We start from the raw sequence: 10,430 nt of genomic DNA on the forward strand, positions 1-10,430 counted from the left end.
CTAGTTACCACCCTATCATGAAAGACGTGCCGTCACGCGATTTAGTGCCGGTACGATGTCGCGTAAAAACTTCTGGCGTATGGGTTTAATATAACAGCCGTACCCCTTCTAGGTTAGCCTGCTTCCATCTTAGACTGCATCATCACTTATAACTAGCTGAGATTGCAGTCAAGGGCTATCTTGTAGTGGAACACTTTGGCCTAATTTTGGGTTTGTATATGTTTATTAAGACGTAAAAAGAAAGAAGAAATAGAATACTGTATTCGCCATATTATTTTCATTACCGATTGAGGTAAGAGAACCGTACCGGAAAAGCTGTGATGACTAAGGACCTTTCAATCATAAACATACGACGAAATTCTATGTCATCAAGAAAAGTTGGCAAGGATGTGTAAAGTTTTACGATACAATCAGGTTTCCATTTCGTACCGTTTTATTGTTATCGGAGAAGTTTATAGCTGATATTTATGATAGCAATTCAAAATAAGAGAGTACTTGATAGTAATATTAGGATATAAGTTTACATAATTATTAAAATAAAAGCAGATGCCACGACTGAGAATTAACTACTTGTTGTAAATTAAGAATTTTAAGTAAGATGACCCCTTCCCCTTTGACGACCTCCTAAGCGAAGCGGTGACCGCTGCGGTTTAAAGTCGGGGGTCCTGGTATCGATTCCAGGCAGTGGCAATTTGTAAATTTATGCCTTCTGAAATTTCTCTGGTCCGGTCTGGTTTGGGAGTTGGGAGGCTTCAGCAGTGGGTAGTTATCACCCTACCGACAAGACGTGTTGCCAAGCGATTTAGCGTTTCGATGCGATGTCGCGTAGAAACCGAGGTTTATAGGTTGAATATAATTGCCATACTCCCTAACAGGTTATACCCGCTGCCATCTTAGATCATTTATTTTTATTTATTTATACACTTTATTTTTACACCACAAATAGTAAAAAAGAACAATGGACACAACAAAAATAAACATAAAAAGAAGAATACAAAGGGCGGCCTTCGCTTAGTAGCGATCTCTTCCAGGCAACCTTAGGATTAGGAAAACCAAGGGAAACCGATTGGTGGGGTGTATTATTATTATATACATACTTACGAACAATTACACACTAATACTTATCAAGATTACACACATAAAATACTAATAATAATAAATATAAAAAATAATAAAGTATATTAGATACTTATACTAAAACATACTTAAATATGAGTAAGAGTTAAACACTGTCGTCTTTATTGCTCAAGATAATGGGCTTTAACAGCATTTTTTAATATGTCAAGTGACCTTGACTGTCGTATGCTTATTGGATCCTCTTACTTACCACCTGGTGAGATTGCATTAAGGAGTTAACTTGTAGTGTCAAAAAAAACAGGCTTGTTAAGATGACGAGTAGGTATTCCTAATTAAGCAAAGGGTAGGTAAGGTAGGTATTCCTAAGTATTGTGAATAATACTTTTATTGTTTTTATTAGTAGTTGTATCTAGATTTTATTCCATGCGCCTTGCAATATTGTTAATAACCTCAACCGCATCAAGTCTTAAATAACTTAATTCTAATTTAATCAACGGCCAGTGCTCTAAATGATCCTGGCAGTCCCGAATATTGATTTTCGTGATTATCTTGCATTTTTCTTAAAGTTTCGTTGGTGCGTGCTTTCCTCATTTCACTTATATGTGCTATAACACTTTTTGAAGTTAATATCTCTAGGTTTGTTTCTGGAAAAATAAAGGAATAATGTATGGTATGGCACGTATCTAACACGCTACTAACTCCCACGCGACATCACGCTTATTGAACGCAGACAAAGCTATCTAGATATTTAATTGAACTATCACATACTTTACTAATGCCCGAAATATATAATACGTCAAGGTAGGTATTATGCTTTTCTTTCTATGTGCGATATTTAACAAATATCGAAGATAGAATGAAAAGAGGTATGAAAGAAGATGCATATATTCATGTTAAGTGCTACAAACAGTCCTATATTAATTTAGAAATGGAATGTCTGTCTGTAACACCATCTTTGGGGTACATGGGGGTGGCATGCGTAATATAATAATTTCGGACAAGATAAATTATCTAGCCTTTGGAACCAAATATCATGATTTCGTTCACCATGATAGTGAACTCTCACGACGTTTTCGTTTACGCAAGCAAGCTATATATATAATTTTTATATATAAATATAAATATAAATTTTATATATAAATTGCTTAAATTAAAAACTCACATAACTCAGAGAGGTTACAGGTATGGCCTAGAATCAAAGGCCCTCCGAAGGCGCGAGCTCTAACCACTACGGTATAACCAATTGCTCCTAAACAACGACTTCTGTATTTATATCGATGCCTATAAACTATTTAGTAGGTATAGATACTGTACTTACTTTGCAATTCAAGCAAAGGTTTACCGTTACCACCATATTCCACTGGAATAATATCTTTGTCTAAAAATTCTCCAATTTCTTCTACAGTTTTGTGGACATATATACGTCCAACAATCTTATCGCTTAGCACTTGTTTGAAAATCGTGACAATTGCGTCAATCGCCTTTGATCCTGTCACGAAATGTATGCCTTTGATCCGCATACCGTATCCTTCCTGAAATAATATCATTTAGTATTTTACTCTTCAATACTTTAAGTGATAACGTGTTTGAAACCTGGCCAGGGCTCTGATCAGGAGAGTAGGTAATTTAATTACGGAGTTTTGTTTGCTAATATAAGTATCTGTAATCCAAAATGTCTACGTACAAAGTGCTCAGATTTTAATAAACAATTTGTACGAATAAAGTAATATTATGTGATATGGAAAGCAATACATCAAAACATAATTAACCGACATTTTATTCTGTGACATCACAATCACATTTGTCATTTGGAAGACTGTTATCTCTATATTACAAAGTATTGATACTATTTTAAGTACAATAGTATTGTATTGTAAAGCGCACTGATTCATACTTTGAAATAAAATACCCATGTTAGCGTTTTTATTTAGAATAGTACCGGAAAATTCTACTTATCAGCGGTTTTAAGACGGTGTAAAGTCCAATAAAATAATACAGATAAATATAATTACCCTAATAATCGTGATAGATTCCCGAAGATGAGTCAAATTGAACCATTTGACGGTCTCCATAACATTTGCTTCTGTATAATCTAACACCATGATTATTCCGTTGCAGTAGTCATAAGCTTGAATGTAGTCACATTGCTGAAATATTAATTTATATTGTTCACTAGTAGTAAGCGGCATAGGACAGTGAATTTTCGAACTGAATTCAGGAGAGGCTTAGGCTACATATGATACATCTGAGAGTTTTACTTATGGACTATGTTAGATTTACATGAGTGACATAAAATTCCTAAACGCAACTTATCGTAAGACAAAATTATGTACGAGTAATTGAGACGGAAATTACGTAAGAAGTTTACGTAAGTGCTTACGAACCAATTTACATGACCATTTCCCGGTGTCTTTGACAAAATATTCTCATTAAAATCTTTCATAAGTCCGTAAGTATAACTCACAGATATAACGGCTAGCTTACAGGTGTAATCGGCGCCTAATAATGCAAGTTGATCAGTTAATGTGATAATGGTGAAATACAAAATTATTTTAGTAACTGATTTATTTTATGTATGGAGGAAAATATAGTTTGACATAAAATCATAAATATCATTACCATAAAGAAATAACGATAAAAATCAAGAAATCCCGTCTGAAATGTCTTTGCCCTGTTTATTAAGAAAAAAACTCTGTAATGATCCTTCGTAAGTTTAGGTAGAAAAACTCCATATCTGAAATTATCAAAAAAGTTACACAATTATTGTTGTGTGTTTTTGTAACTTTCTTTTTATATACCTAGCAAAAAAAAACTCTCTAAATTAGAATATTATAATATTTATGTGATATTCAGGTAAGTACTTATATCATATTTAACTACAATTACAACATAAATACTGCTTTAACTGCATGGCAGTCAGCCCACAAATGATTTTGAATTTGTCTCTACCAATTTTTCGGCCGATTGGCGCAGTGTGCAGCGGTCTTGCTTTCTGAATCCAAGGTCGTGGATGCGATTCCCACAACTGGACAATGTTTGTGTGATGACCATGAAATTATTCATCAGTTATCTAAGTACCCATAACAAAAGCTACGCTTACTTTGGGACTAGATGGCGATGTGTGTATTGGCGTAGTATATTTATTTATTTATTGAATTTTTCGTAATATTCGTCAGGCAACGCAGCAGATTGTTAGTGAATCCAAATAAAGCTACTGAAAATACGCGACGTGTACGTGGCGTGTAGCATGTAGCGTGGACACATACGCGCCTAATTTTGAGCCCCACTCTTACTTAAGTATGGGTTCCACCTAAAGAACGCCATCTATTGAAAGTAATCCAAAGTAGCAATTCTCATACAAAATTACCGATTTTGATTTTACCAATTTTGCGGCTGCAACTTTTGGTACCTACTTACTTTTTATTTTCTTGGTTTTTCTTGAGTGTATATAATAATCCTAACTATATTATCGATGGCAAAAACTTTAAATATATATGTATATATTTATATATCAAGTTTTTGCGAACCAGAGCGACTTTTATACTATACTAGTGTACTCGGCAGGCATCGTCCGTAAAAGCAGCGCCATATTAAATATCATATTTTAGTTGGTGACATACCGATAGCAGTGCCACCTATTTAATGTATTTTTAAACTATCCAGAGATCCCAGTGAAATATAGAGAAAGTTAATCCAGCCGTTTAGAGCAAATAGTTGACAAACAAAGAAGGAATATAAATAAGATTAAGATATAGATTGTTCTTACAGATCATCCAACAGCGGGGATTTTTTCACATCAAATATTTCAAAGAAATCAGGAAATATTGTTCTGAAAGTGCATATTTTATCCAACTTTTTCTTAGCCCGTTCCACGGACCCTTTGCTTATAATGATGGACCTCTCTAAATAATCCCGTGCTGAAATAACAATAAGAGTAATTAGGTCAGTACTTCGTTTATTTTAAATTTCGAACCCATTTACGTAATTATTACTTTTATCAACCTCTGCTTACCGCGAGGAGGCACCGCACAGGCCCTCTCTGTCATAGTAGACAGGAATGTGGATTGGCGGGCTTTAACGTTTAATATATTATGTTTTGTGTACCTAATTACCGGGACGCAAAGGCCACTAATCTTCGAGGCATGGGGTTAGACAAACGTCAATTATCTCCAGGCTGGTACTGAAAAATACTTATAAGAAAAACTCAATAGCCTAGCAATTGTTTGCGAGTTGGGAATTGAATACAGGACTTACCGATCTATCGTCAAACTTGCTAACGAATCGACTAGCAAAGCAGTAATAATTACCTTAAGTATAATTAGTATTTACCTTACATACTTAATTTGTAATCCCATTTCTGTTTACTATCCCTATCCCTACTAATATTATAAATGTCAAGTGTAAGTTTGTTTGTTACGCTTTCACGCAAAAACTACTTAACCGATCTTCATGAAACTTTGTAAACATATTCTTGGAAGTGTTATAGGATATTTTTTATCCCGACATTAAGCTCGGTTCCTTTGGGAGAGGGGATGAAAGTGTTTGACGATTTTACACCATAACTCCGACCAATTATAACCGATTTAAATAATTATTTTTGTACTATAGAGGTTATAATATGTGTTTAATTTTGCCCAAACTTTGTGAAGATCTGATGAATGTGGTTGGAGATAGAGGACAGAACTCCTCAGCGAACCCCTCATTTAAGACTTTGCGATAATGAATTCTTTTTTTTAGAACTACAACTAAATTGAATGCCACATCAAAAAACAAAATCAAACGCGGACGAAGCCGCGTGCAACAGCTAGTTTGCTATGTTCCTAAATAATTTTAGTACCTACGTGAGCCAAAGTCACTTACAAAATCGTACTCTTAAATCGACTCATAAGGAGTACACGAAGAGACCGAACGAAATACTTTAGTCACGGCCACCGATTACCATGCAAAACGAATTTAGCAAACACATCATAATTTTTCAATACATTTTTGTTCGTAATGTTTACAAATGTCGTCAGGGTTTTCAAAACTCTAAATTAAAAGTCTTGTAAGGAAACTATGAACCAAAAATATAAGTGTACCCCGACACACAAAAATAACGTGTGTGTACTTATGTAAGTACACGAGTTCGAAGTTATACTTCTTTGGCGTAACATGTTAAAAATGTATTAAATACATTGAAAGTTATAATTATAATTCATTAGTTTCACTGAACATTACAATTTGAGATGTTTGTACAATTGAATGAATTAAAACACTGAGCTCTCGGTCTTTGACAATTGAAAGTGTAAACTGTTAAACCTTTTTTTGAAAAACTAAAATATCGACTATAGCTAACTTCAGGGTGTCGGTTTTTTGTGTCGGACGATGTATTACTCTCTCACTCGGTTTCGCGACTACCTTCATCCTGCTAAAATCTTGTAACCATGTGTGCGCGCATTTCGTTCCATCGTATAATTTTGACTGCCGATTGGTTCATTGTGCAGCGACCCTGCTTTCTGAATGCAAGGCCGTGGGTTTGATTTCCACAACTGGAAAATGTGAACATATCTGTGCTGGGTGTTTATCTATAATCTATATATTATAAGTATTTATGTATATTATTAATCAGTTATCTTAGTACCTGTAAAACAAGCTACGCTTACTTTGTAAGTAGATGGCGATGTGTGTATTGTCGTAGTATATTTATTTATTAAAAAAAATGATTGATTTTTCCTAACGCCGCTAAAGAAGTATAACTTCAAAAGATATGACCCTAGATAACTCCTATTTTTGCTCCTACATGAGACCAAATTGGTTATCTTCATCATCACGTAATTCATTGGGACCATTCCAATAAGAAAAAACCCACATGCTGTAGGTTGAGGAATTTGGTATTCCGCAGGCTACGCGATGCTATGCAGCAGCTCAAGGTTACCATATCTCGAAAATATCAACGAAGTAACTAGACACCTTTTAAATCAGTTGGACTTGTGAAAGGTAAACCCTTTTGTTTAGAAGTAGGTTAACTGATCAGGTCTAATTAAGGCGAAAACCCATCGTTATCGTCAACACCCGAACGAATTAAATAGTATTGTTTACCCACGTGGATTTCTCAGTGCTGGCATTGAAGTAAAAAAAAAAAGTCAAAAATATATTTATTCAAGAAGGCCGATAGGTGGCACTTTTGATGCGTACATAAGAATTACACGGTAGTGAAATGATGGCGATAACCACATTCGTAAACTTAAAACTAAAGCTACGAGGGTTCCAAACGCGTCCTGGTCTAAGAAGAAGCCCACAACAAACTTAGCCGGGTGTTTTTTTTTGTTATCACCATTAAGAATTGAATACCCGTCCGCCGGTAATCAAATACAGGACATCTTGATTCACAGTCGATGCCAGCTACAAGACCACGAGGAAATGTAACTACAGACTATAAAGTTATAGGTTATATTCTTTTTCAAATAAAAAACTACGTGGAAAATCCCATTATAATGATTAATTTAATAATTATTTATAATAACCTGAAGGTTAATCTATTAATCTTGGGTATGATTAGGTACTAAGATCTATAGAGTGTACTATGACGTTGCCCTTACTTTACTTAAATGAACAGACATACCAGGCAACTTAGGTATTATAACTGTAACTTACATTTTCTGATCTAATTTAATAGTTTTTAATTGACAATGTGAGGTGGTGATAAAAAAAAAAAAATAACAACCGGCTAAGTTTGTTGTGGGCTTCTTCTTAGACCAGGGCGCGTTTGGAACCCTCGTAGCTTAAGTTTTTTACGAATTTATTTATCGCCATCAACTCACTCCTATGTCATATTTTACATGTAATGTACGCATCAAAAGTGTCAGGCACATAGCCTATTTGAATAAAGAAATATTTGACTTTGACTTTGACTTTGATCTAATTCTTAGCCGAGCATTTGAGCAGCATGGACGGAAGTTTAAAACCCTTTTCTCTCATAAGAGAGTGGACGAATGCCCAGCAGCAAGACATACATAGATTAAGAATGATGTTGGATTAAAAGTGCTATTAATACCAAACAATAAATAGATTAGTATACTAGTGTAGAAGGACCCGGTTTTTAAAAATAACTTAAAGGATCTTCTAGTGTTCCTGGGATGAAAAGTATTAAAAGTTTGCAAGTTACCGCTATGCATTTAACTAAGATTAGTTTAGCTTGATATGTAACAAAGGATATTTTCTAATCCCACGAAAACTAAACCCTAGTCCTTCACTCTTCCGTATCATAAGCGCAAGTCCAGGTTGCAAGCTATTTTTATCAAGTGCTGTGACGAATAGACGGAAAAGAATACATTTATAATATAAGTTTCGGTCGATTGGCGCAGTGGGCAGCGACCCTGCTTTCTGAGTCCAAGGCCGTGAGTTCAACTGGAAAATGTTTCTGTGATGAACATGAATGTTTTTCAGTGTCTGGATGTTTATTTGTATTTTATAATTATTTATGTATATTAAAATTATTCATCAGTCATCTTAGTAACCATAATACAAGCTATGCTTACTTTGGGGCTATATAGCGATGTGTGTATTGTCGTAGTATATTTATTTATTTAAGTATCTGTCAGTCGTCAAAAAGTGAGAAAAAAAACTTTTACACACGATTTGGAAAGCTATTTTCTGTTGCCTAAAACCAACGTAAGTATTTTGCATTAACTTCAAATGGCAAAAAAAAAGACAGAATATCTCTATCTATTTTAATTCAAAACAAACCACATATTATAATATATTTTATACTAAATGTTCTAATACTGAACTATAGTTAAAAAATAATAATTTTTTACACTTTTGTTCTTAGATTCTGTAAAACCTTGATAAAATAAATAAAAAAACTTACGGAAACTTTTAACCACGAAGTGATTCTGCTTCTTTACCCATTCCTCCAATATATGGATAGCTTCTTCGATCCTCCCGGGTTTGTCCAAATCATACTGTTTCCTTAAATCCTGAAGTGTTTCTGGATTGAACTCAATTAGAGAGTCTTTTGGTAACGACTCCATTACCAGTCGGATGCAAGGTTTAACGGATACTGATGTCTGGTTATGATAAGGAAACGTCACGCTCTCGTCTCTGTCTGCGATACTCTAGGCGCTAGTAAACAAGATTTTTCTCACTAAGTAATTTTTTACTTAAACAAGCGAGCGATTGCATTTGGCAGTCCGTCCGTCTGTTTATTTGTTAGAAGATAGGCAATTTACCTAACGGATATATTACTTATAGGGTAGTTAACTTTTAGGGATTAGGCATCAATTTAGAAAGGGCTTTGTAACAAATATTTTAAATGGGAGTTTTGATTTTGAAACCACATCTTATGTAATAGATTTTTTATTAAATGTTTTAATTTAATACAGAACTTTAGCTGCACATAAAACAATTTTTAGGACAACTTTTTTCTTAGAATACGTAAGACTGTTCCTGAATATTTAAAAAAAAACACTCACCAATACTTTTAACTTTTACCGTTTTTTGTATTTACTATCAAATACATACAAAAAACGGTATGCATTTGATAGTACATACAAAAAACGGTTCAGAATCAAAATCTAAGGCTCGATTCCCACAACTGAAAAAATATTTGTGTGATGAACATGAATGTTTTTCAGTCTGGGTGTTTATCTGAATATTATAAGTATTTATGAGTATTATATTCATAAAAATATTCATGAGTAACTAAATACCCAAAAAATCGCCATCTACTTTGGGGCTAGATGGCGATGTGTATATTGCCGTAGTATATCAATCAATCAAATACACTTTATTGTACACCAAATTAAAAAAAAAGCATTAAAAAAAATAAACAATTAAAATAAATTAGAAAAGGTACAATAGGTAACTCTAAAATATAATTTTTATTAATACATAACTATAACCTAAAATAAACTATTTAAAAACTAAATAAAATCTAAAACGTCCTCGAAACCACCGCAGCGAGGCACAGTTCCTAAGATGCTGGCAGCATTGCCCCTTTGGATGGCCAAACTAATTCGTTGGCCAAGGTAACTGCCCGCTCTAGGATCACCGGTAGACTCGATAACCCTTTTCGATAATTCTTTGAAAAGGGCTCTTGCCTCCGCTTCCACCGCTCCGCGCCAAACCAATAGGTTCTAATACAGCTGGTACGTGAGCGGTAGCTAGAGAACGTCGGATGATGTCGTTGATGGTGCTATGGCGAGAGAAGCGACCAGCGCTTCTTGAACAGGAGAGTCCATGGTGACCGTAGGTGTCAACGCTGTCACCGCAGTGGCATCGATGAGGCTGAATTATAGAGGCGCCAAGCCTAAGACCAATCACCACCGATAGAGTGGTGTGGTCTAACATAGTGCCCAGGTTAGCTGAAGGGA

The 10,430-nt window shown here is 34.7% G+C and overlaps 1 protein-coding gene across 1 annotated transcript; it reads right to left on the reverse strand.

Moving 5' to 3' along the window:
- Positions 1-1,325: 1,325 nt before the first annotated feature.
- Positions 1,326-9,303, reverse strand: LOC120628123 (retinaldehyde-binding protein 1-like). The gene is made up of 6 exons (XM_039896347.1): positions 8,927-9,303; positions 4,844-4,994; positions 3,697-3,811; positions 3,090-3,224; positions 2,396-2,609; positions 1,326-1,721 (listed from the first exon to the last, which is right to left on the reverse strand). The coding sequence occupies exons 1-6, from the start codon at positions 9,087-9,089 to the stop codon at positions 1,564-1,566; spliced, it is 936 nt and encodes a 311-aa protein (XP_039752281.1). The 5' UTR covers positions 9,090-9,303; the 3' UTR covers positions 1,326-1,563.
- Between the last annotated feature and the right edge of the window lie 1,127 nt (positions 9,304-10,430).

Source organism: Pararge aegeria, chromosome 12 (genome assembly GCF_905163445.1).
Source record: "Pararge aegeria chromosome 12, ilParAegt1.1, whole genome shotgun sequence".
Lineage (NCBI taxonomy): Eukaryota > Metazoa > Arthropoda > Insecta > Lepidoptera > Nymphalidae > Pararge > Pararge aegeria.

Bases quoted from the DNA above. Each gene is read 5' to 3' on its own strand.
- LOC120628123 (XM_039896347.1), bottom strand. From the start codon at position 9,089: ATGGAGTCGTTACCAAAAGACTCTCTAATTGAGTTCAATCCAGAAACA. The intron at 3,812-4,843 runs GTAAGAACAATC...TGATAATTTCAG, and splicing joins TCCCCGCTGTTGGATGATCT to ATATGGAGTTTTTCTACCTA. The intron at 2,610-3,089 runs GTAATTATATTT...ATATTATTTCAG, and splicing joins AATCTATCACGATTATTAGG to GAAGGATACGGTATGCGGAT.